General features: G+C 42.1%; 1 protein-coding gene across 3 annotated transcripts in view; it reads right to left on the bottom strand.

The window, feature by feature from the left end:
• TSNAXIP1 (translin associated factor X interacting protein 1) overlaps positions 1–27,912 on the bottom strand; it is a 125,474-nt gene that overhangs the window by 22,023 nt on the left and 75,539 nt on the right. For all 3 annotated transcript variants that reach the window (XM_088471837.1, XM_088471834.1, XM_088471836.1), the window contains 3 exons: positions 20,833–21,002; positions 18,932–19,091; positions 17,342–17,472 (listed from right to left, as the gene is read on the bottom strand). In XM_088471837.1, the coding sequence (XP_088327963.1) occupies positions 17,342–17,472; positions 18,932–19,091; positions 20,833–21,002 (461 nt within the window). The remainder of the gene's footprint in view (positions 1–17,341; positions 17,473–18,931; positions 19,092–20,832; positions 21,003–27,912) is intronic.

The following is a 27,912-nucleotide window of genomic DNA, read 5'->3' as shown; positions in this document are numbered from 1 at the left end:
TCAATCCAGAACAGCCGGAAAATGAAGTAGCTCTGGTAGTCACAGGATACAGACAGATGCAGGTGTCTTAAGGCAAGATGTTTATCGCTCAGATGCCTTTAAAAAGACAAGTCCCTTGCTAAACTAACTCAGGACTCATAGGTCCTCTTACTATAAAAAGAGGGCTCACATGCTCTCTTTTTCTATAGCAAGAGGGTACAATACAGTAGGTTGCAATTCTGCCCATATACATTTTAAGACTAGCTCACAAATCAGGAAACTGTCTCCCAAAATATAAATACAGCTTCCATTTCACAGGAACTGGTCTATTGCATTCCTCCTTTGAAATATCTATGACCCAAACCACTTTGCCTTAAACACAATCTGATTTAGCACATAACTATCTCTTTCCTTCTTAGAAAACTCCACCATACAGGAATACCCCCTAGGGCAAGGGTGGCCAAGCCAGTACTCGAGGGCCCCTAACATTACACATTTTGCAGACCATCTAGCTGGTGCACAGGTGTAGTCATTACTAACTGTCACACTCCTGCCCTAGAGTATAGTGAATCTAAACAAGGGCTTGGTCAGGTAACACTAAACCTTTTGCTAGGGTCAGGATAATTCTTATATCACTTCCTATGTCATAAAAAATGGCTATTCCTTATTAAAATAAAATACTGAATAAATAATAAAAGTGCACAGTCCATACACAGTAAAAGAACATGCTAAAATAAGTTCAAACATTTTCATCTGCACCACTAAGCTTTACACAGCTCAGCAATCCTTGGTGCAGAGCTGCATGTTAACTTAAAAGCATCAGTTTATATTTTAAAATAAATACACACACACATTCCTTCACCTTTTAAGTACAGTAACCCCACCTCACTGCGCCGGAACTTTACTATGTCGTGTCCCAGCGTCACGCAAAGGACAGCCTTACACTGCAACCTGAGACTAAGCCCTCCTGGCTGCAGTCAGGGGTGCCAAGAGGGCGGGGGAGCGAGTACAAATTGCCCGGGCTTCCTGAGGGGCCCGGGTCTGACGCCGCCACCCTCATCCCCCTCACAGCAGCCCAGCACACAGCATGTGCTGTGCTGCAGTGGGAGACTGCTAGTCTCTTATGCCTTTGCGGGGGAGCGATCACACTGATCGCGCCCCCACTGGCTTTGCGCCCGACTGAGGGGGCTCAGAGCGCCCCCCTCACCAGCGTGCAGCTCCGCTGCGCTGAAAATTTTTTATTTTTTTCCGAAGGGGTCGTTGCCACGCCTCCCGCGGTTAGGCAATGCCCCCTGTTACTCGGGCCTGGCTGCAGTGATACGCCTTGCCCCTGGCTGCAGCGCACGTCTGAACAAAAAGTAAAAACATATTATTAAATATACATTTACAGTACATGACGCCTAGCACCGATAGTTCATATGAAAATGGCTCTGCTGCACGAAGGAGTGCTGTGGCTGCCATTTTGACCACATGGGACTGGTTTCTGGCCACAGCCGTGTTTAAGGCTTTTACACTGGGGTACTAGGTGCCTACAATAATCTGAATTAATTGTCATGTTCTCTGCTATGTGGGTGACACCATCTGTATTGGCCCACCTAAATGAATAACCTACTTCCATTTCATCTCAGATCTCCCTGATAGAAGACTAGTATGACAATCCTGCAATAAAAAGTGCTTATGTGTTCCAGGGGATCTTCCTTTTACCAAAGGTTTATTGCAATCTATTATAAATGAAGTATCTAGACTAATTTTTCCTGCCAATCGGTTTCCTATTACCCCCTACATTGCACAAAATCCTTTAAGAGAATCCAATGTGAAACACCTCCACTAACAGACAAAAACCATTAACAAATCTGCACTAAACTACATGTAGTGGACAAAAATGAGAAACACCAATATACAGTCACTTACTGAGGCATTGGGCGACAGCTTTTATGTACTGTGGCCTTCATTGTACCAACTAAGAATACAAAGGGGAAATGTGTCACAGATGCTATCACTATAATGGATAAGTTGTTGGACTTTCAAACAGTTGATTTAGCGGAAGATGTACAATATCAAGCCTGCTAAAGTGGACAAGTTGCCGAAAGCAACCAATCAACTTCTACATTTTTATAGAATGTACTTGACAAATGCTAGCTAGAAGTCCTCTTCACTGCACCTGTCTACCTCTCTCTCATCTCAGTCCTCCTCATCCCACCCCCATTCTCCTTCTCTCTCATCCCTGTCCCCCTCATCAGTCTCTCTCATCTCTGTCACACCCCCTTCTTCCCTATGTCAGGCTCTCTCATTTCTGCCTCCAAATCGCCAACGGGGCAAGGTACAACGCCGTTAGGACAGGACTGTTCCCTTCTGCCAGCACCTAACATCCAGGTGAGGGTGGAAACAGATGTAAGGCTGCTAGCCAGTTAGAGCTGTGAGGAGAGGGAGGGGTGGAACCTCCCTGCAGCCAGACACATGCTGCAGGAGATTATATAATATAGCTGGTTCTCTACAGTAAATATATTGGTGATTCTAACTCATCTGCTGTATTTACAGTAGATAGCGACATGACTACAAGAACATGTATAACTGAGAATTAGGAATGTCAGATTTATCGTTTTGTTGTTGAAAACCAGCTTTGGCGGCAAATATACAGATGTGCTCACATACATCTATCCTCCCTGAGCTACAAGTCATACTACACATACCGCGTGAGTACTGTGTGACTCGGTAGCGCTGAGCATCTTTTCATGCAACCTTTTACCTTCTAGTGTGTTTTATGTGCTGTGTGGATAGAACGCACAAGCAGCTTTTGCTGATTAAAATGATATGCAGCATGCCTATGTTCTGTGTGCACTGCAAATGTGTATAGTCTTAATAGCAATGCCTTGAGAAAGCCTGACTGGCAAACGGCCGTAGGCTATCTGTAACCGATTGTTAATGTCATGTAACTAAATTCAATGTTATATGTTGCTAAATGGACATAAACTCCAGCCATTGATGTCTGTTAAAATGATATATGCGCTATACATATATATGCTGAGACTAATTGCTATTACCTACAATTATTGAAAGCCATGCTAAATATATGAGACCTATGCTCCAGCTACTGATGAATAAAATGATACATGAGCTATACGCAGCCTACCCTCCAACATGACCCCTCCCATCAGGTACACAATGCTCTGCTCCTGGATTTCCCACCTAATTTATGACTGCAGTCACCTGTGTTGAGCTAGCTAATTGATGAGAAGGGTGTTTCACCACAGCTGGCTGCAATAATCAAATAAAAAGGAAGTCCAGGAGTAGAGCATTTTGTACCTAATGGAATGGGTTATGTTGGAGGTCTGATGCAGTGCTGGGAATGATTGCAATTGCCTAAAGCAGTGATTCCCAACCTCGGTCCTCAAGGCACACTAACAGTCCTTGTTTTGGTGATATCCAGGCTTGAACACAGATGGTTAAATCAAAATAACTGAGGTACTAATTAAGTCACCTGTGCTCAACTATGGCTATCTTCAAAACCTGGACTGTTAGTGTGCCTTGAGGACCGTGGTTGGGAACCCCTGGCCTAAAGGTTTAGCTGCATTATTGTATACATGAATATCCAGAGCTGTAAAGGTTAACATTTTGACCTATAAAACCTTTTTTATGGTATGTGATTCACACTGGATATAATGGGAACTACTAATATATATCATATGTAGTGGAGACCCATTAATAGTAGGTGTGTTGAGCAACTATATACTAACATAATATACCTGCTGTGTGGGATTAAACCTTATAGCAAAGAGACTCAAGGGTCTATTTACTAAGCAGTGTTAGGAGACAGAGTGAAAAGTGATAAGGTGCCAGCCAATCAGCTCCCAACAGTCATTTTTCAAACACAGCCTGTGAGATGGCAGTTGGGAGCTGATTGGCTGGCACCTTATCACTTTTCACTCTGTCTCCTAACACTGCTTAGTAAATAGACCCCTCAGAACGACAACATATATTTGTATATACTGCATAGCTAAAGAAATATTTACAATAAGCATTGCATGGCAATATATAAGGATAAGACATCTAAGCATAGGAAGAAAAGATACTGTAACAGTTTGGAATACTATACACATCATCAGTCACTGAATTTGCTACTTCCTCTTAAGGAGTAGATGAAGGCATTTAGCCTCAGGAATTAATTAACTGCAACATAAATAACAGAATAAACTATGAGTAATGAACCACTGTGTTACTAAACACTGATCGTATTGAAAGAATGACAAATTGACAATGGTTTAATTTTGCGTATTAATATTTTTATTTCATCTATTTTGCACAATTCTGTCTTTTTATATTTCACCATCTTAACAAATTTAATAAAGTGAGATATTTTAATGCATACCTATTAAAAATATTACATTTTAAATTACCAACATGGGTCCCAGTGCACCCATTAAAAACTACTTACTTTTCTTCTTTGTAAATGTGGATTCAAATAATATATGTGACTTGTGAAGAAAGTTGGTTACTAGTACTACAGAGGAAATCTAGTATATATACAGCAAGGAGTGAATATTAATGCAACACTCATTTTCAGTTTTTTTTTGTTCCTAGTTTTGCCACTTTATAGAGTACTTTGTGCTGATTAGTGGGAATACAGTTTGACGGGTCTATTTACTAAGCAGTGTTAGGAGACAGAGTGAAAAGTGATAAGGTACCAGCCAATCAGCTCCCAACTGTCATTTTTCAAACACAACCTGTGAGATGGCAGTTGGGAGCTGATTGGCTGGCACCTTATCACTTTTCACTCTGTCTCCTAACACTGCTTAGTAAATAGACCCCTTAGTCACATAGCAAAATGTGAAAAATCCCAAAGGGGTGGAGGAGTGAATACCTCTAATAGCCACTGAACATTTAATATTAATAGTACCTCATCTATGGCTGGACATACTCACCTTGTGCTCCCTCTGTAAATGGATGAATAGGAAAGTGATTTCTGACATACAGTATATGTCAGGCAGGTGTCTTCATAGACTGAGATATAATGCTGTTCCCGTGCAGCAAAGAAAATGATAACATTTAATGGCAAGTCAATTATTCCATAAGACACGACTAAAGAACTTGTGTGAATGTGTTGATCCCTGCCACGTGCCTCTATATGACAGTCTTCATTAACAGAACACTGATTTGTTGCTGTTAGGTTCCCTCCTCTGCCAATCTTATCTAGATTTACCAATGTCACTGTTTAACCCTGTCACATTTCACTTATTTTTCCTGCAGAAAGCTTTACCCTGTGACTTCTGTCGAAGCCGGATGATTGGCTGAGACCAGATCTTAAAATTAATATCGAGCGATGCCATTTTAGGTCGCCATCTTGCGTCGTCAGCATGAAACCATGGTGTGTGATGCTAAAATGCTACTATTAGCATTGTGCGATCGCATTACCACTGCATACTGTTTAAAATCCTATCATACCCCATACGCACGGATACACATAAATATATATATTTAAAGACTTCATATATTCAGTGATGACAGACTTGTCTGTGACAAATAATCAAGAATACACAAAGATACTGTGAGTGTTTACTTCAAATATATACACAGTATGTCTGTGGCTATTGAAATGTAACCCAGACACTGATATACACAATTGAAGTGTCCTGAATGTGGATTTATAAACAATTGCCAGATGTGTAGCTATTGCTAACAAATGTAGGCCTTATATCCAATGCTGATGTAGTTAAGTAGAACTAACAGTTGTATTAGGTGAGCTTTTTGTTAAAATGAACAGATTGTTTGCCAAAGCTTGCTCCATCTATGAACTGGACAAAACCCCATTGTCTGTCATTATTTAGTTCAGACAGAAGTAAAATAAATAGTAACCAGTTTGAGGATATATATATATATGTGAATGTGTGTATGTATATATATATATATATATATATATATATATACACACACACACTTAAACGATCACATGGGTATCCACTATGCGTGCACACATATATATACAGTTGCAATTATAAATAGAAACACACAGCGCACCTTTTCCGCTGCATGAAGACACACAACTCGTACTTACATATAATCATAAATTTACACGCACCCATAAAAGGTTCCTGCACATTATGGTTTATATTAAAGTTATTAATTATGATGTAAAATGCATGTATTTAATATTAATGGTATACAACATGATAGACATGGCACGTTTGGTACTAAACTGACACACTGTTTATTTCCAGATGTCTGAACCTATCAGCGAGGGAGTTGCATCTTGCGTTCGATGGTTATGGAATATAGGAAATTATTGGTTAGAATGTATACACTGTAATGTAGTGTCTCTATCTAATTTAAATAAATTAAAGAACGACAATGTAATCTGGAGAATTGGGACATACCCCTAGTGAACTGTCCTATGAACTACAGCGTTCTACAAAGACCAAGAGCAAGAACCAATGGAATTATGTTTGTCTGTCTACATTGTTTTTATCATGATCTGTTAGGGTATATAGCCTGTGTCCCGGTCCCAGTTAGTAGCCATTCTCTGGGATGACCACAGACCTCTGGATTGATGACTGTAACTGCGACCGGTGCGCCTGCGTATGTATCGACTATACCTTGTACTTTGTATAACCTTTGCGCTAATTGTATTATAGATCAAGGCGTGTAACTATATGCTTTTATGCGAATAATAACTTTTGTGCTTTGGAACCACACTCACAGTCTGGAAAGTGATTATTTCATATGCGTATGCAACGCTAAACAGCGACTTTAGGGTGTATAGATTATTAGAAATTCATAGTTGGGGGCTCGTAGAGTGAGATCACGCTGCCAATTTACACGGTAACACACGGTTATCGATCCCCCAGCAAAGGGTGGAGGTGCCATATGCAGGTAAAACTCCTTGCCTTTGAAAACCTGCTACCACTTTATGCTGAGAGACCGCTATCCGTTATTGTGTGAGTTCAGGGAGCGCTGATTAGAATCCATGGACAAGGAAGGAAAAAGTTTGTTTTCCTTTCTTGATAGTTTTGTGTTAAAAGGGGAAGTTGCACAATAGCATATACATATTTCCTATATTACTGCCACGTGTTCAAACGGTCATTGTATGCATAGCGTGATTGCTTGTTAAAACTCTGTATCATACTACTATATTAAGGGGAAGGTTCTATTATCTGCACAGAAAAGGTGTATGTAAATTGAAACGTGATTGTAAAGGCTGCTGTCTGTTAAGCCTAAATAGTGGAGGTTACTGTCTATTAAACCTCAATATAAACTCGGTAGGTGCCTGACGGGGCAGTACAAACTACTGGGCCAGTGTACAAAGCAGGTACATTGTGGTTATCGAGAAACTAAAGGGTTTCTTGGTCCGGCACCCATTAATCGCAAAGTCCATTTATCAGTTAGGTTCTTTGGGCAATGCGATCGAACCGCATGGTTATATAAACCGTGATTGTGAAGTGGGTTGTCGTGGGAGTGAAACTGCTGGCAAGGTTAGGAGTTATTGGAACTTCTAGATGCTACCAGCGGGAGTAAACTCAAAGTAGGAAGCGAGTGACGGAAGCTTGAGTTAATATCGTCGCAAGTAGAATAATTTGCAATAGGTGGTTATTCTGCTCCTCGTCATACAAGCCGACTAACGCCAGGCGGGTCTGCTGTGTATAACGGGAGGGAGTGCGTGAACATAGCTCACTGAAAATCTTTCACCAATCGAAATGCTCTAGAAATTACTAAGCGTTTACTCAGATTGGTGCGAGGAAATCTCTAGTAATGGTCGATGATGTGCTGCTGATGGAAGGGTCGCTTGGGTCGGCCAGGTATGTTATGTTTAAAAAGTATGGGGTGTACGCTACGGCGTACTGCGACATATGGGTCAAAATGACCAAGAAGTGTAGAACACCTTTTCCTAAAATTGGTAGCCTTGATCCAGAGGTTCTGAAAAATGTTAGAGAGAGTATATGTTTAGTAAAATCTCTAAAGAAAAGGATAAAGTTTAATGACTGTTTAAAGTTGAGGCAGGACGAGGGAAACGTGGCTTAGCGGTTTGCAGGTGACACTAACTAGCATCACACTCACGACGCAAAAGAGCGCGCACACACAACAAGGTAGCGTTGTGGAAGGTATTGTTAGTAGCGCATGCACACCACCTCCGCCATATGCGGATGGGGGTCAAGGTATAGTCGATCTCAAATATGATAAAAATTTAACAAGTAACTTGTACCCTCTCCTAAGCAACTATAAGGAACATGTTTTTGATGCAGATGATGAACCTGTTGTAATGTCAACTCTTTCCCATGTTGCCCAAATGTTAAATGTACCATCAAAGCAAGCACAGGTAGCTGCGCCACCAGTACCCATAGTGGAGGTAGCCCCACCATTGATAGTGCAGGAGGTATTAACACCCGCTGTAACAGTAGCGGTGGTTGTTAATACCATACGTAGTGGTAGTAGGCTGAACCCTCAACCAGGTAATCAGGCCAAAGGTAGCAGTGTGGCAGGCATCCATCCCGTCCGGACAATAACTGTTCCCAATGGGAACCCGGACGCACATGGTGTAGTGGCCACAAGGAATGTAGCGATGCATTGTCCATGGACAAGAGCAGAACTACGTTCCATAATGACAGATTTCCCTGACCCTAAGAAAGAACCAGCAAAGTGCCAGAGATTTGTAAAGGATTTGGGTAATGCTCATGAACCAACCAATAAAGATTGGCGAGTGGTATTGCGGGCATGTCTTCCACACAATACCGACGTGAAAAAGTTTATCACGGCCTGTATATTGGATGGAGATAGTCCCATAACTGATGAAAATAATCAAGATAATATAACCTATATTGTTACCCAATTAGCTGTATTTTTCCCATTAATTGTTAACTGGAGTAAAATCTTCATGATTAAGCAGAAAGAGAGTGAGTCTGCAGCAGATTTTATTACTAGAGCGCTGCCGACTATTACCCAATACACTGCATAGAGAATATAAAAGACAACACCCATCACAGGGAAATGACAATCACAGTGCTTATGGATGGTCTTAAGGACACTCTAAAGGCCAGGGTTCAGACCTCACTTCCTGGTTGGAGCGGAGTTATGGTAGACACACTCAGGGAATCTGCAATTGAACATGACAAAAACATCTTTAGGAAGAGAGAAATGCAGAGTGAGAAACTAATGGCTGTTAGTATTCAAGCTCTGGAAGAAATGCAAATTACACCGCAGCACTCTTATCACACACAGCCACAATACACTCATCCCATACAACCTCCAAACCCTTATCCCTACATACAACCACAATCTTTCCTCATTCCCCAACCCACACAACAACAACCTTTCACAACACGTCAATCACGAAGGTCTTACAGATGTAACAAGGTTTAAGTTCTGTAAAGCCAAAAAGTTGGAAACCGAAAACCAGGGAACACTGAGATACCCACAACAGGGCCACCCACAGCAGTCCAGCCATCACCTGCTGACATCACAGCAGTGAATGCTTTGCTGGAAGAAGATAGTAAGCTCTAGGGGTCAGGTCACACCTGTAGTCTACAGCCAGTCAGGTTAACTGGGGATAGTAGAGAAGAACCTGTAATGATAGTTGATGTAGCTGGTACTAAACATTCTTTTCTTGTAGACACAGGAGCGACCAGACCAGTGATAAAATCTCCATCTAATTTACAGGTGACCAGCAAAACAGTAACAGCAATGGGTGTAACAGGTAAAGTGCAACATTATCCTGTAATCAAATCTGCAGAGGTTCCTATCAGTCCATTGCATACCAGGCATTCCTTGCTCCTAGCAGCAGCGGCCCCTACTAACCTACTGGAAAGGGATTTGTTATGTAAAATGGGATGTGTCATTTATTGTACCCCTGATGGTATATTTTTAGATATCCCAGAGATAGTTGCGCAAGAGGTGAGGGATATATTGGACACTCCCCAAAGGTTAATGTTTCACTCTACTGTTTCAGATAAGAATCCATCTCAGGTAGAGCAGTTGTTATCTCAAATACCAGGTTCACTTTGGACCAAAGATGGACAGGACACTGGATTGATGGGAAATGTAGCTCCCGTAATGGTAAATCTAAAAAGTGGTAGGCAAGCTCCAAAAATTCCCCAAAACCTGTTAAAACAGGAGGTAGAGATAGGGGTTTATCCCATAATTAAGCGCTTAATACAACAGGGAATTTTAGACCGTACAGCGAGTGTAGCCAACAGTCCCTGTGAATAAGAGTGGTGGGAGAGGTTATAGGCTGTTACAGGACCTTACAGGGGTTAATAAGGTAGTAGAGAGCCAATTCCCCGTAGTGCCGAATCCAGCTGTCATTCTAATGCAGATCCCACCAAATGCCACCCATTTTACTGTCATTGACCTCTGTTCTGCCTTCTTCTCTGTCCCTCTTCATCCTGACTGTCAGTACCTATTGCATTTACATACAGGGGGGTACAATACACATGGTCACTTTTTCCCCAGGGCTTCATAGACAGCCCCAGTATTTTCTCCCAGGCCTTACACGACTGTTTACAATCTTTTCCACCTGCCAATGGATCTGTTCTAATACAAAATGTGGACGATTTGTTGTTGTGTTCTGATTTGTTTATGTCATGTTTAAATGCTACTAAACTTTTATTGCTTCATCTCTCGCAAACAGGACACGAGGTTGCTAAGGACAAACTACAGCCATGCCAGTACAGGGTTAAATACTTGGGACATTGCCTAACCCAGGGGTTATGACATCTGACCAATGACAGAATCCAGGCCATACAGACCATGACACTGCCGCAGAACCAACAGCAAATCCGTACCTTCTTGGGAATGTGTGGATACTGCAGAATGTGGATCCCAGGTTTTTCTATTTTGGCTTTACCATTACAGGACTTAGGCCCTCATTCAGAGGCGGTCACAAGAAGCGATCGCTCTCTCTGAATGAGGGCAGCCGCTTGATTTTTGAAGTGCGGCCTCCTGGTCGCTAGCTAAGCTGTGGGTTACCACCCACAGCTTAGCAACCGACCAGGGTGATGGTCGCGATGGTCTTGACCATCGGGGCTTGCGACGAGACCCTAAGGTTGGGTTTCGGCAGCCGCAAGTCTGAGGGAGCTTCCTGCTCTGATCAAGCAGGAAGCTCCCTAATGACATCACTGCTGATGTCAGTGCGGCCACCCACAAAACAGCAGGCATTCCTTAAGGAACGCCTCCGTTTGTGAAACCACCCCCCCGCCCCGCCTACAAAACGGGCCGAGCTGTCGATCAACATTGACAGCCGACCCTTTTGTAGTGAGCTCCGGAGCAAGAGAGTTTCTTTCTCGCTCCGGGGCTTGCGCAGGCGCAGTGTGGCTGCTGCGCATGCGCAGGGCCTAACCATTGACCCGGTTGCGAGCGCTTTCGACCAGGTCTGAATGAGACCCTTAGTCTCTTCCTCAAAGACCGATCGTGTCATACACACAGAGGAAACAGAGCGGGCTTTACTTAATCTTAAGGATAGTCTGACAAGAGCACCTGCATTGGGAATACCGGATTATGAAAAACCTTTTGATTTGTATTGTACGGAAGCTGACTGTTGCGCAGCAGGTGTCCTCACACAAAAACATCATGATGCCAGTAGGCCTGTAGCATACTACAGTTCACAATTGGACACTGTGGCAAGATCACTCCCAACGTGTTTAAGAAGTGTAGCAGCAACTGCTCTATTGGTCAGTAAGAGTGAGGATGTAGTATTAGGACATGATATTATTGTTTATACAGCCCATGCTGTATCTGCTTTGCTGAATTCTGCCCAAACCAGACATGTTTCCTCAGCTAGGTGCACGTAATGGGAACTAGCTCTAATGGCACCTGCAAACATCACCATAAACCGGTGCAGTACGTTAAACCCAGCAACGTATTTACCATATGTGCCTCTGTATGCACAAAGGGTGAAGAGAGGTGAGTCGCTGACGGAAGGTGAGTTTTGCAGGTATACTGATGCACATGATTTTATGGAATATTTAAATCAGACCTTTACTGCAAGACCTGACATACGTGATACACCTTTAGAAAATGTAGATGTGACATTTTACACGGATGGGAGTTGTCATAGACAAACTGATACTGGAGAGTTATGTACAGGTTATGCTGTTGTAAATTACGAAGACATCATAGAAGCCGAACCCCTTGGTCCACCTCACTCTGCCCAAGTGGCAGAGCTGGTGGCACTAAGGAGAGCATGTGAATTAGCAAAAGGCAAATCTGATAATATCTACACTGACTCTATGTATGCCTTCGGGGTAGTACACGATTTTGGTGCTCTATGGCGTCTAAGAAATTTTATGACAGCAACAGGCACACCAGTCGCACGCTCAAAACATATAAAAGGACTATTGACAGCTATCCAAATGCCTAAAGCAGTAGCCGTCATTAAGTGTAAAGCCCATACATGTGAAGACGATCCGGTGTCACTGGGCAATAACAGGGCAGACGAAGCTGCCAAATGGGCAGCAGGTTTAAGAGTAAACATGCCAATTAATCAAATGATGATGGTTTTCCAAATGATTGACATGCAGAAACTAATTGAGATGCAAAATTTGTGTTCCTTGGCTCTCCAGACTGCTTTTTCCTGAGTGGATGTGGGCAAGAGTCCTCTGGACTCTGGAGAGATGGACAAGGTAAGCCGGTGGCACCCAAGGCATATTACCCAAGGCATATTACCCAAGCTTGGCTGAGGTAGCGCACGGTCTGACTCACTTAGGAAAGCAAGGTATTTGCAAGTTGGTCAGGGCGTATTGGTGTGCACCAGGTTTCTCTTCCCAAGCCGAAAAGAGGGCAATGTCCTGTTTGACATGCTTGAGGAAGGACGTTGGAAAAACAATACCAACCGAGCCATCCCATGTTCCTCCGACAGAGGGACCTTTTGAGGTAATACAAATTGATTTCATCCAATTACCACTCTGCAGGAATCTCAAGTATGTATTAGTTTGTACAGATGTATTTTCTAACTGGGTAGAGGCATACCCAGCTGCCACTAATACTGCTGCATTCACTGCTAAAAAGATTGTTCAGGAGTTTGTATGCAGATACGGTATCCCTAGAATTATTGAAAGTGATAGGGGTACTCATTTCACAAGTGAAGTCTTCCAGAACATGTGTAAGTTGACGGGTATTAATAGTAGACTTCACACCCCTTAGCGACCGCAAGCCAGTGCCAAGGTGGAGAGGATGAACGGTGCTATTAAAAATAAATTAAGTAAGATCATGGCAGAAACTGGACTGGGGTGGCCAGAAGCATTACCACTAGTCCCTCATAGCATCAGGACAACTCCCAGACTCCCTCTTAATCTGTCCCCCTTTGAAGTACTGTTTGGTAGACAACCTCATTTGATTATAAGTCCGCAGGAAGATTTGAAAAGTAACAACGAGGTTACTGTAAGGTATCTTATAACAATGAGTAAACAGTTGAAGCAGCAACAGCAGAAACTGAAATTGTTGTCACATGATATGCCAGAAACAAACTGTCATGATGTTGAACCTGGAGAATTTGTTATGATCAGAAATTTCTTGCATTCAGGTTGTTTGACTGATCGGTGGGAAGGTCCGTATCAAGTGTTGCTGACGAGTACAACTTCCTTGAAAGTGGCGGAGAGAGATACCTGGGTCCATTCCACTCACTGTAAGAAGGTCAACCAACCGGTGGAGAGACAAGGCAGAGTCGAGGCAGATAACGTAGACCTGTCAATTGCGAGTCTGTTCCAGGAGGGTTAAAAGTTGCAGTGAGATACCGGAGCTAGAGAAATTTGTAGATCATTGTTTTCAGCAATGGAGTGGCCTGCTATGGTTATCTTTGTGTTTTCTTCCAGAGCTTTCATCATCCTGGGTTGTTTGTGGATTTCTGCTTTCTGTGACGGGGGACAGAGGGGAGCTAATGTCAATATCGATGGAGTGGAGTTGGGAGAAGGAGCTCTAAACCAATCAGGGGAGTATCTGGCCAAACCCAGTACAGTAATTGCTAAGAGATCTGTTATGCCTGAAACTCGGAGACAGTGTGAAGGTCTATCGTCTGAGGATTATTGTATTTGTGAGTTTTGTGGGTCCCTAGTCGATGAGAGATGCATCCAATGGTGCCAGCCTAAGTATAACCCGTATTGGGGTGGGTATCCTTTAGAGGATTATCATACCATGGTGGGCAAAGTTTTAAACCAAACTGACTGTTGGGTATGCTCTCACATGCCTCAAGGACAACATAATGTAGGGTTAGTGCCATTCCCATTGAATGTCTCTGAAGTTTTAGAATTGCAAAGAGGGGATGCACTGGATGGAAAATTTCTTAAACTACCTCATTTTAAACTCCACCAGTACCAAGTAGATAGATCACTTTTATGTTTGAACATCACCAACTTCAATAAACCAGGAAGTTGGGAGGTGATGGGGAATAACCAGACGATGACCTTCTCACTAAGAGCTGATAATGAACCTATAAATGTTGAACTTTTACGCACAATTAGACTAGGTGAAAGACACTTTCGGTATAAATATACACTAAGTTCCACCAAAGAAATGGTTGGTAGGTTACCAGAAGGATATCGTGCCAAGGTATTACAACCAGAAACTTGTATGAGTCAAATGGGAAAACCTGAAATAGGATCACTTTCTATGGAAATGTGTGTGATGATAATGATGTTTACTATCCCTTATGTACTCCCTGATGATGTGTATTTTATAAGTGGAAGGAAAGCGTATAAGTGGCTCTCTCCGAGTTCAGAAGGTTTATGCTATCTAGGAAGAGTAGTTCCAGAAGTTATGACCCTTACACATGGTGAAATGCTTGGTATACATAAAAACACACCATCCCCATATCTTCATACGCATTATGAACACTGTGACAAGAGAAACATAATACCTGGTGATGTACATAAAGCCACACAATTGATTAGTGAAACAACTGGCTTTCAAGTTTTAGTAGCATTGGATCCCACCAGGATCGCTCGGGGTACTCTAAATTTCAGATATATTCAAGATCTTGCTAAATTAATAGATAATATCACCAAGATGTATGACGACACGTTTAGGTATACCGGTAGGGATTTACAAGCTTATAAGAAAGAACTTGTGCAACATAGGCTACTGTTAAATTATTTAACACTTGTCACTGGAGGGTAATGTATAAATTTGGTTACCCAATTTGGTGTCAAGTGCCGCACGTATAAATTACAAAAAATGCTAATGACCCCAAGGAAGTGATAGACCGGAAGATGGACGAAATTCTGCAGCTGAAATGAGAATTTCGGAAGAACCATAATGCTTCAGTGGCTGAAGTAGGGGAGAAGGTAGAAGAATGGGTTTCTTGGTTAAACCCAGTGAAATGGTTCTCTAGTCTAGGAGAGTGGGTCCAGGAAATGGTTGCTAATATAGGTAAACTCCTGATCCTCATACTTTTTGTCATCTTAGTAATTGGCCTGTGTGTCAGGTGTGTTCCTGCTGTGTTGAAATGTGGAAAATTAATGCTAAAGTAAACCGTCAGAATGAAATCATGATGGTGGTAAGCAATGATAGTATGAATACCAAGGTATATGTAGAACTGCATTACAACCCTGAACTAGAATGTACCATCAGATGATGTATAGATTTAGATATGCATGAAATGTATTATGAAATGTTATTTTAAACATCTTAAATAATGTAAGTCCCTATCCCCTTCAAGACTTCCTTTATAGGTTAGATGCATCCCTACATCTTTCCCATGATCTTCCAAGATCCGCAGTGTGCGTATAATGGTAGTTTTATGTCCCTCCCAGAGACACATTATTGATGGTTTCAGAACCACCTTGTGCCATCCCATAATATAACATTAAATAATATGTCATAGTGTAAGACTAAAAATAAATTTAAGACCAGAGTGTGATAGCGTGTTGTTTGCTATACACTTAAACGATCACATGGGTATCCACTATGCGTGCACATATATATATACAGTTGCAATTATAAATAGAAACACACAGCGCACCTTTTACGCTGCATGAAGACACACAACTCATACTTACATATAATCATAAATATACATGCACTCATAAAAGGTTCCTGCACATTATGGTTTATATTAAAGTTATTAATTATGATATAAAATGCATGTACAGTATTTAATATTAATGGTATACAACATGATAGACATGGCATGTTTGGTACTAAACTGACACAGTGTTTATTTCCAGATGTCTGAACCTATCAGCGAGGGAGTTGCATCTTGCGTTCGATGGTTATGGAATATAGGAAATTATTGGTTAGAATGTATACACTGTAATGTAGTGTCTCTATCTAATTTAAATCAATTAAAGAACGACAATGTAATCTGGAGAATTGGGATATACCCCTAGTGAACTGTCCTATGAACTACAGTGTACTACAAAGACCAAGAACCAATGGAATTATGTTGTTATCATGATCTGTTAGGGTATATAGCCTGTGTCCCGGTCCCAGTTAGTAGCCATTATCTGGGATGACCACAGACCTCTGGATTGATGACTGTAACTGCGACCGGTGCGTCTGCATATGTATCGACTATACCTTGTACTTTGTATAACCTTTGCGCTAATTGTATTATAGATCAAGGCGTGTAACTATATGCTTTTATGTGAATAATAACTTTTGTGCTTTGGAACCACACTCAGTCTGGAAAGTGATTATTTCATATGCGTACGCAACGCTAAACAGCGACTTTAGGGTGTATAGATTATTAGAAATTCATACTTCCTTGTGTCCTATCAGAATCAATGTGAAGCAGCGAGGCTGGCTAAGAGAGGAGTGCCCCCCCCCCGTGTGCAGTCACCATTCAGAACTCCTCCTCTCTCGCGGGTGGCACAGTAGAGTACACTCTGGCACTACTGCTAAATGATTTAAAGTGATTTTTGTACTGCACTGCAGGACTCTGCAGAGGTATATAGAATACATACTGTAGATGCCGGGTGTGCTGTGTGGGCCTCACTAGACCCAGAAGCCCGTGTGCACCCATTATAGATATGCCAGTGTGCAGTAGACCACTAGCTGTCATATGCAATACTCTGCAGTCCTTGCAGACCAACTAGCTTCTCTTGCAATTAATTAGCCGTTAGAATGCACAATGAAAAAGATGGAATTACATGGTACAATAACCAAAACCAAAGGATGAATGTTGTTACCTCACGTGGCCTCCTTAACTCTAGTGGACACAATTGCACAGCATTGCTTTGGAGACAGGGTCATATACAGCAGGTACATTTCCTCATACAAGCCCTATATTATTATCAAGGTGGCTCCAGAAACAGGTTAATTCTTGTGCTGCCAGGCTGCACCTGCATTTAAACAATCTGATTGCATTCAGAAATTACCTTCAGGTACATTCAGGTACTTTTCAGGTAGCTCATACATGACCATTATTATACATTTGATGAATTCATACCATGCCAGGAAAGACGTCCTTTTCCTTAAGGATCTTTGTCCCAAGTTCTGTCAACAGCACATCTACCAGCTGATCGCTGCTCTTTCCCAGAGATAACTGTGACCACCGTGGAAAGCCCCCAGGAATGACATCTGCAAACAAGAAAGCAAGTTGAGTCTCACCAAGTAAGTGCTAAGCAAAATCAATTATTTTTAAAATAAGAATCAAGTAGTAAAACAAACCAACAGTAATGGAGTCTTAGCAGTTAATATGGACCAGTGGAAAAGGCACTCCTAGGGATGAGAATCAAACGCTCTCTTGCAGCCTAAGAACCACTCAAACCGCTTTCACCAAAAAGGAAATATCTAGTATTGCATATAACATTGAGTAATGGAGTGTTATGTACTGAAGAGTTTATACTTGTCTGCCTAAATCATTTCAACAAGCCATAGAGAAAAGAAATTTGCATCTGACCTTTTGAGGACAGTTACTAACAGAACCACTCATGAGAGTAAGGTCAGTTGGGCTGTTAATATTAAGTATGACACTTTTCTGTGGAAGGTGCCACAAATGTCCCATTAACCGTATAGAAAGAAACACGATCTTCTGCACCTATGAGGTAGTGGAAAAATTGAGCCATTTTGCAGGGTGAATTCACAAATGTCCATATAAATGTTACGATTCCACAACTTTATCTCATGATCTCATCCTGCAAAACAAAATCTAAAATTGTTTCAAGTTACATATACTTATAAGCACTCATGAGCATAATCTATACTTAATGAGGAGCACCCACCATACACCCAATTCCTCACATGGTGTGATGTAAACCTTTGCATCCTGTAGATGCTGCCACGATAACCAACAAATCTATGTGTTTCTTGTAAACACATTTGCTTGACATTTTTTAGAGCATTTACACTGCAGGATTACCACTTTGGAAATGTGCCAGTTTACGAGGGCATGCAAAGTATCAGTTACCTTCTCTTCTTAGCAACTTATCCATTCAGAAATATTTTCTCCAGATAGTCAAATGTTTAATTTCCTAAGACATTCTGGCCTATAAAGATCATTACAATGTTATCTATATCTGTCATCCTTACTGGCATTGGCAATTCATATTACAGTAAGGGGTGCAGTCTGGTTGCCGGCGGGCGCTATCCCACCCGCTGATATCCCGACGCTGCAAGCCCGACAGGGGACTAAAGATAGGCGTCAAAATCCAGGCACCCGGCATACCAAACAAAGGTAAGCCAGGTGTTTTAGATTTTAGCCGCGGGGGGGGGGGTCAGGTTTAGGGACCCCCGGGGGAACTTAGGGTTAGGACCCCCCCCCCCCGACAGGGTTAGGGTAGGGAAAGGGGGGGTCAGGGTTAGGCACCCCCCCGGGAGGGTTAGGTTTAGGGTGCGGGAAGGGGGGGCTAGACACTAACGGGGGAAGGTTAGGGTAAGGCATTAGGCGGGGAGGTTAGGGTAGGGAGAGGGGAGGGTTAGTGTGCTTTCAGTCGGGATTTGGATCCTTCTGTCTTTTAGTATCGATATATCATCCGGCTGCTATTCAGCCACCAGCATTACATACCGATTCCTTACAGTAAAGGTGTACAGTCATTACCTGCACATTTCTCCCATGTTGGCCGAGGAGTGCTACTTCTCTGCATCTCATCCACTTCCATGCAGAAAGAATCACGCTGCTGTAGAACTTGTTGGTTTATCTCTAGAAGTGACTTGTGCTCTGCCTGCATTTGGGAGAAGTCCTTCTGCAAAAGTGTCAACTGCAACAAAAATAACAGTAATTAATAAAACATTTTTTATTTTTTTTTCCCAATGTAATTAAATTGTCATGGTTGGCTGTATTTCCCCTTTGCGCTAGGGACCTGGAAGCGACGTGAGTGAGGGCGGAAGTGCAGTTCCTGTCCATGACAGTCAGGTAAAGAAGTACTTTGTCCCCACTTACTCAAGTTTGTTGTCCCCTTGCGGGCTCGCTACGCTCGCCACATGGTTATATTCCCTCTCTGTGCCCACTTGGATGGCAGGGAATGAGGCTGGACACTGGCAGGGTCCTCTCGGTGAAGGGAATTTAGACATGACCAAATTGTCAAGTTGTTAAACAGTATTGGACGGTGGACTTACCAGATCACATGAAATATCCTTACTGCTAAAGTTCCCTTAAGTACATGATATTACACAACAACAGTGCAACAAATCAATGAATAGCATGTACAGTACAAAATAAAGTAATACACTTCTCTAAATGCTCATCGTGACAAACCAATGTATTTTCCAGAATACCTGACACTTAGTTCAGCTCATTCAGATTAAACATTAACAGAAACTTTCTGGAACGAATACAGACACAGACACCTCCGGAGGAAAGAAGAAGCTTCTAGTTAAATGCTAAAGGTTACATACAAGCGTCTCCCTGGACTCCTTCATTATACAAAGAGATTCTTACCTTTAACAAAGTCATCCTGTCACAATAGAACAAAGATATAAGTGTTACAAACCAGCTTACAGCAATACAATTATACAGTACATACTATAGATGGTAATATGACTCTTCCTTCATTTATTTTATTTGCTTAGAATATTGCCATAACATTCAATATTCTAAATTGAAAAGATGCAATACATCATATTAGAATAAATATTTTTAAATATTCATAAAAATTAAAAAGATAAATACTGTACTAATTAGACATTCAAGCCTTCAGAAGTAATTATGCAAATTGTATGTTTTTTACTATGCTGAACAACTTCTGATCTCAAGCACTGTATTGTATACACACACATAATAAATAATACATTCACAGCTGCAATTTAAATAATTAGTAATATTAAATACCTTTTTGGTTACATTAGATATATTTTTCAACAAACAATAATATGATAATCCATAAAGTGACAATAGAGATCCAGATTTGCATATGATGGGACTTTGAGGCCCGTATACTGTATATGTTCTCAACCCATAAAAAGGTTTGCTAAGCTTTGTATAAATCTGGCTCACATCATCACCCATGGTTATATCAGCTCATTATAGAGTATACATCCTGTAACCCATTTTTTTATTTTTATGTCTCTGGACATATTGAAATAAGGATAAAAATGATTACTATGTATTTGTTGGCAGTAACATGTAATTGTGACCTGGAAGGCAGCACCGTCTCTACCTATTGTATCCACGTTATTAAAAAGACATACATGCAACTGCCAGCGCAGTAACAGGGCTGAATGAGAAAAAGTTATTGTGCGTTGGATTACATGTCAATTTAATTTTCAGAGAATGATAAAATGATCCAATGAATAATTTTTAAGACATACAGTGACTTCCTTATGTACTAAAACAAAGCTTCTGACCATGATTCTTCAGACTTACAAGGAGAGTAAAGAATCAGTATACAAGTACTGTTTCACTCTAGCGTCTTCCTAGAGAATCACTTGTCACACATGTATCCATTTACACATATGGTTTGATCCAATATTAATATGTAAAAAATCTTGGTACGAATCTACCTTTTGCTGGCATGCAGCAAGATTCTTCTCTTGGTTCTCAAAGTCTCTTCTGGGAACAACATCTCCAAAATCAGCCATCATTTTGTTCAGTAAAACTTGCGTATTTGTGAGATCTTTGCGGGCTGTTCTTAATGCTATAGCTAAAGTCACTGGATCTTCTCGTTGTTCTTCTGCAATGAAAATTATAATAAATTAGTTATGTGAAGAACTATACAGTATATAACTATCTCAAAGCATTTCATAATAATGCCTCCTGGATGTTCCCCATCTTGCCACTGTCTTTGTAGATTGGTGCTAATGAACAATGAAAGTTTGGATGAAAATCCGAGAGATACCTTCACTAAGTAAAAACGACATTAATGATAGTTGGCATGAACTCTGACCCCTAACACTAGTGTCAGTGATGTCAGTTCCCAAGAGTTCAGACATCTACTGAGCATTCCAAAGACAGACATTTAGTAAGATTATACATAAGATATAATATATACAGTATATGCACCAACAAGAGGTAGGGGGAAGTTCAAATCACACGAAAGCAAAACATTGTAAGTAGGGGTTGACAATCTAGGTGGCTAGATGAGAGGTAAGACTTTTTGGGAAGTCCATAATGGCTAATCTATATATTAATAGCAGATGGACAACTTTTATAAGTGAAATATATCTATGATGCCGTTGTCTGAGCAGGGCACATCATGTGCCAAATTAAGGTATTGGCGTTGTTGCTTCGTTTCAGAGTTATGTGGCAAAACGTCTGTTTGTCATTTACAATGCATCACCATTGTGTTCTGGAAAATGCAACAGTTGGTGAACTCCCCCTGTGCACTTGCTGGACGACTTGGAACATGTGACTTGCTGCGAAGTCTGGAAACTGGGACAGTTATTTGCAGCCACATATATCAGCGTGTCTTGCGGGGACCTCATCACTGACTGCTGTGTTATTTCATTATTCACTTCACCTCGCATTATTTACACCAAACATACCTAGAGGCCGGCCTCAAGGACGTTGACGTGGTGAAACTTTTACAGGTCACTCAGAGCGTGCAGTTCAAACATGTTAATGTATAAGATTAACTGATGAGCCTCTTGCATTGGACATGACATTCGCCACAATACTACTCTCTTGGGTACTATGGACGTTCAATGTGTCTACTGTGGTGCCCTACACTTCTTGGTACACTTCTTGGTAGAGGAAATTAACGGCCATTTACTAGACTGCTATCACAATGGAAACGTTTTGTTGCCCTGTTTGGTTGTTTCACCATATTTAGCAGAACTCTGTGTGACAAATACACTCGAATTATGGACTCATTATCTACATAATATCCTCAGTAAGTAATATCCATAATATCCTCCATAACTAAGGCGGTTACAGCTGGGATTCCCTAGTATTACATTGAAACTAAAATCCCAGCCATAGAAACTGGGCCATTTGCTGTAGCGATAACAACATGTTCTAGCTGCAGCCACCAAGGGAAATCACTGCACGGAGCATTGAATATCCCACTGCTATCTGGACAAACGGCTATACGGAGACCCAGGCTCCCCACGCAGTGGGTAGAACCGTTACATTGTGACCTCAGCGTATTTGGCCAAGTATTCCGACTGCAGGCTCCCTGCACCTAATACCACTGCTTTGAAGACTCCAGCCACCAGGGAAAATTACCGCACAGAGCCCTGAATATTACAGTGGCAAGTATTATTTGAACATCAGACTCTATAAATACTACATAAGGCGCTACAGCAGAAAAAACTTTTTATCTGTGAATAATAAGCTCTCTACATATTGGAGATTCTGAATATTTACAAACGGGACATTTTTATGAATAAGACCTATCGCATATATACCAGATGCAGCACTAGTATATACTAATCTGTTGGGGAAAGAAATACAGTGAACATTTGAGGATTATGGCCTTCATTCAGAGGCGGCCGTATGGTCTACGACAGCACGGCCGCCTCGATATTTGTCAAGTGCGCATGCGCACGAGGGAGCCGGCTCCTTCGTACGCATGCGTGAGACCCGTTACGACTGACAGCACCGGTCGTAGCGGGTCTCTTTCCAAAGGGGGCGAGCTGTCGATGTTGATTGACAGTTCGCCCCGTTTGGAAGGCGGGCCGGGGGGATGGCAGCCCAAACGGAGGCGTTACCATGGGAGAGGCCCCACTGACATCACTAGTGATGTCAGTGGAGAGCTTCCGGCTCTGACAGAGCCAGAAGCTCTCCGGGGCTTACGACAAGTGAGACCCTACCCTAGGGTCTCGTCGTAAGCCCCGATGGTCGCGATCACCCTAGCGGTCGTTAGAGCTGTGGGTGTAAACCCACAGCCTAACAACCGAAACAGAGGCGGGCGGCTGGTTTCTGAGCGACCGCTTGCATCCTCCGACCGCCTCTGAATGAGGCCCAATGTGTGCCAGTCATTACATTGTAGACAGAGGAACATGACGCAAATGTGCTGAATTTTATATATTTCTGTGATCTACAGCCATGGCCAAAACTTTTGAGAATGACACAAGTATTGGTTTTCACAAAGTTTGCTGCTCAGTGTTTTTAGACCTTTTTGTCAGATGTTACTATGGTATACCGAAGTAAAATTACAAGCATTTTATAAGTGTCAATTGTGAGTGAGCCCACTCCCATGGCTGAGAAGCAACCTCACACATGACTGGTCTCAGGATGCTTTACTGTTGGCATGACACAGGACGAAGACGTTTGGAGGATGGCCTGTTGTCAAGAAGGGCAGCAAAGAAGCCACTTCTCTACAGGAAAAACATCAGGGACAGACTGATTTTCTTCAAAAGGTACAGAGATTGGACTGCTGAGGACTGGGGTAAAGTTATTTTCTCTGATGAATCCCCTTTCAGATTGTTTGGGGAATCTGGAAAAACACTTGTACGGAGAAGGAAAGGTGAGCGCTACCATCAGTCCTGTGTCATGCCAACAGTAAAGCATCCTGAGACCATTCATGTGTGTGGTTGCTTCTCAGCCAAGGGAGTGTACTCGCTCACAATTTAGCCAAAGAACACAGCCATGAATAAAGAATGGTAAGAAAACATCCTCCAAGAGAAACTTCTCCCAACCATCCAAGAACAGTTTGGTGAGTAACAATGCCTTTTCCAGCATGATGGAGCACCTTGCCATAAGGCAAAAGTGATAACTACAGTAAGTGGCTCGGGGAACAAAACATCAAAATTTTGGATTCATGGCCAGGAAACTCCCCAGACCCTAATCCCATTGAGAACTTGTGGGCAATCCTCAAGAGGCGGGTGGACAAATAAAACCCCACAAATTCTGACAATCTCCAAGCATTGATTAGGCAAGAATGGGCGGCCATCAGTCAGTATGTGGCCCAGAAGTTGATTGACAGCATGCCAGGGAGAATTGCAGAGGTCTAGAAAAAGAAGGGTCAACATCTTTGCATAGACGTAATGTAATTGTCAATAAAAGCCTTTGACACTTATGAAATGCCTGTAATTTTACTTCACTATACCATAGTAACATCTGACAAAAAGGTCTAAAAACACTGAAGAAGCAAACTTTGTGAAAACCAATACCTGTGTCATTCTCGAAACATTTGGCCATGGCTGTATGTGCTTTACAGCATTGAATGTTAGTAATTATATGCTATTTTAAATTTCATCTTTCATCTCTGTTTTTTGATACAAACAAAAGTATCTTGCGAACATGTCAATTATATTCACTCCCTGATTCACAAGCTGCCCTTTATATACAATGTTCTAGCTGCAACCCTTATAAGCTACATGAAGTCAGGGTTGCTTGCTCTCTTCACAACCAAGAAAACACCAGCACAGTCTTAGCATTTTTTTAGCAATTGTAAGAAGCTTTATAAATCATTAGTACTGCGTGATGCCTGAACAGGCGTCCCATTAGATTTGAATTGCTAAATAAGCTGTGTTTGTGCTTACATGGCTACAAGCAAGAAAGAAGTGGCCTTTGAACCAGACATGGAAGATAGAAAACGGGGAGGTAGATACCAGGCATAAAAAAGAGGGGACTGGTAAATAGCATGAGGAGTTACCAGAGAGGGCAAGCATAGGGCAGAACAGAATAACAGACCGCATGCAGGTTTCAGATAGTCACCAAAATAACAGGCCCTGTAGGTGGAATAATTTAGGACCAGGTAGGTATATGTGATGCCTGGTGTAGTACATTTTCTTAATGATGGGTAGATTTCTGGGCCTCTGGCCATATTTTATCCTGAGGACCAGTAGACTTTAGCAATGGTACTGGCTGTATTGTGAGTAGATATTAACTAATGAGAGGTCAGTTAATATGAGGATATAGTATAACCGAATATACTGTTACAACTTGTTTTAAAATATATTATATACTAATTTAAATTTGGATGTTTTTTCTCAGATCAGTTACATCCAGAGACCAAAAAACATGAATAACAAACCGTTTGCCAAATAAAACTCATTAGTTTAGTTTAGATTCATCCTTCAAATTCTGATAAATTAGAAATGTAGAATGACTCAGAAGAAAGACCTACACCAATATCTTCCCTCAGAAATCCTATCCCCTCAACTAGCAGAACCATTAATGTTTGGGAGATACTCACCCTTTGGCATTGCGGCAATAGTCCGCAGCTGCAGAAGGAAGGGGGATTTGGCATCCAAGGTACTGCTGATGTGTGTAATTGAAAGCTGATTGAATGACTGAGAAGGTTAATCAAGTACCTGTAATATAATACTCGGAGCTTTGTTTATTTATCATAGTACCTTATAAATATAAAATGTTATCAAGTTTATCAAATATTCTTTTCTGGCTCAAAAGTTTATCAAGTGGTTTCTAACATCTTTAAATGTTTACCTAGTAGACTATGCTGTCTGTAAATGATAACTTATTACCCCAAAGGTGTGAAAATATTTGAAAATAAAATATGAATTAAACGAACGTTCTTGCTCTAGTGCAGAAAAATGTTTATGTCGCCAGCTCTCATTTTTACCCCAAAGTATAGGTGTATAGTTAGTAAACAATGGGTTTTTAAGCTGCTGATTATTACGAGCAATAGCAAACTGAGGGTTTTTTAGGGGAGATCATAGTTCGGAGTGGTGGAGTTCCTAGCCTGAGTGGCAGGACCTAGGCAGAGCTGGGCCCAGGAGTCGGGAGATCCAGCCCATCTGTCCTCCACGGACCTTGCTCTGCAGGGAGAAGGTCCGGCGAAAGATACACAGCTAACACGTATATATGCTCGCTCCGGAGCTGTCCCAGGTGTGCTGGCTGGAGCCAGGTGACTGGTCAGTGCACCCTGCTCTTTGTGGGCAGAGGACTATCAGGCCGGAGACTGACAAGCCATTTCCCGGAGAACCATGGAGGCACACGACAGCCTATCTCAGGCGTAGCGTTGCCCAGCCCAGGAGGGTAAGCGTGTTGCAGTAACTCTTCCCATTTCTAATACTAAGGGGCCTCTGTTTTAGTTACAGCATGGTATCCTCAAAGTTTAGCTAATACTACTGGCAATTATGTATATAGTGTGTATAGTTTGCAGTGCTGTTTTTATATGATTATAGTGTGTGTGTAAAATAAAGGTAACATTGTACCTTTTCTATTGTGTCTCGATCAAAAGAGACTCGTAAAGTTACCAGGGTATTGTGCAAGGTGGAGAAGGCGATAGGGCGAAGATGACACACACATGAACCTGGTATCCTCACATAATGGTTAGCATTACTGCCTCACAGCACTGAGGTCGTGGGTTTGATTCTCACCACGGCCCTGTTTGTTTATTCTCCCTGTGATTGTGTGGGTATCCTCCGGGTACTCCGGTTTCCTCCCACACTCCAAAAATCTACTGGTAGGTTGATTGACTCCCAACAAAATATAACCGTAGTGCAGTGGTTCCTAAATTGTGTGCCGTGGCCCCCTGGGGTGCCTCGGGACACTTGCAGGGGTGCCTCAAGTTGGTGGTCCAGCATCAAATCAAATTATTTATGGTCAATGTAATGTAAATATGTGAACAAACAGAAGTGCAAACCTGTCCACCACCACATAACTGAGCCTAAGGATGACAGGTCAGCACAATTTACTTATCTTTACTACATTTTTTTCTGAATTCCTCAATAACAAACTTTTGGCTTAGGGGTGCCATGAAAACAATGCTGATTCTCTAGGGTGCTGTGACTTAAAAAGTTTGGGAAACCACTGCCCTAGTGTGTATGTGCATGTGATTGTGATAGGGAACATTGGGCCTGATTCAGACCCACTCGCGAGCGGCTGTCCGCTCGCAAGTGGGTCGATGGTCTGCACTGAGCATGCGCACGACGGAGGGAGCTCCGTCGTGCGCATGCGCCAGACACGACGAGCGAAGGACTTTCCTTCGCTCGTTGTGTCCGATCAAAGGGGGCGTGCTGTCAATGTTGATTGACAGCACGCCCCCTTTGGTGGGCGTGCCTCCCTGACGGGGGCGTTCCCACGGGAACGCCTCCCGTCAGAAGCCGGCCCACTGACATCACTAGTGATGTCAGTGGGAGTGATTTTGGCTCTGATAGAGCCAAAATCACTCCGGAGTTTGCGGTTGAAAACCTCAACCGCAGGCTCCGGCTCGCAATTTCGATGGTCGCGATGGTCACGACCATCGCGGCCATCAAAATGCACGCTCGTATAGCCTGTGGGTGGTGACCCACAGCTATACGAGCGTCCAGGAGGACGCTCCATGAAAATGGAGCCTGGCCCTCATTCAGAGCGTGCGCTCTGCTCAGAGCGTACGGCTCTGAATGAGGGCCATAGATTGTAAGCTCCACTGGGGCAGGAACTGATGTGAATGGACAAATATTCTCTATTAAGCGCTGTGGAATATGTGTGCACTATATAAATAACTGGTAATAAATAAATAAAATAAATTACCAGCAAAAGTACCAAATGCTATATCAGGCTTGTTTTTCATTTGCTGCTATTGCATTGTAAATGCAGCGTTCAAAGCCGCCAACAATTGTAAATAGTAAATGTAACACAAAAGCAAAACATTGTAAATTTTACATGCAGAAAAATTTATATGCACATAAATAAAGTTTTTGTAAAAGCTTATAATAGCTGAAGCATTGGTCCATGGACCTGAAACAAGT

Source organism: Taudactylus pleione, unplaced genomic scaffold, assembly GCF_031769625.1.
Source record: "Taudactylus pleione unplaced genomic scaffold, aTauple2 ptg000117l, whole genome shotgun sequence".
NCBI lineage: Eukaryota > Metazoa > Chordata > Amphibia > Anura > Myobatrachidae > Taudactylus > Taudactylus pleione.
The sequence above is the reverse complement of the archived record's forward strand: the minus strand, read 5'-3'. Positions and strand labels throughout refer to the sequence as shown.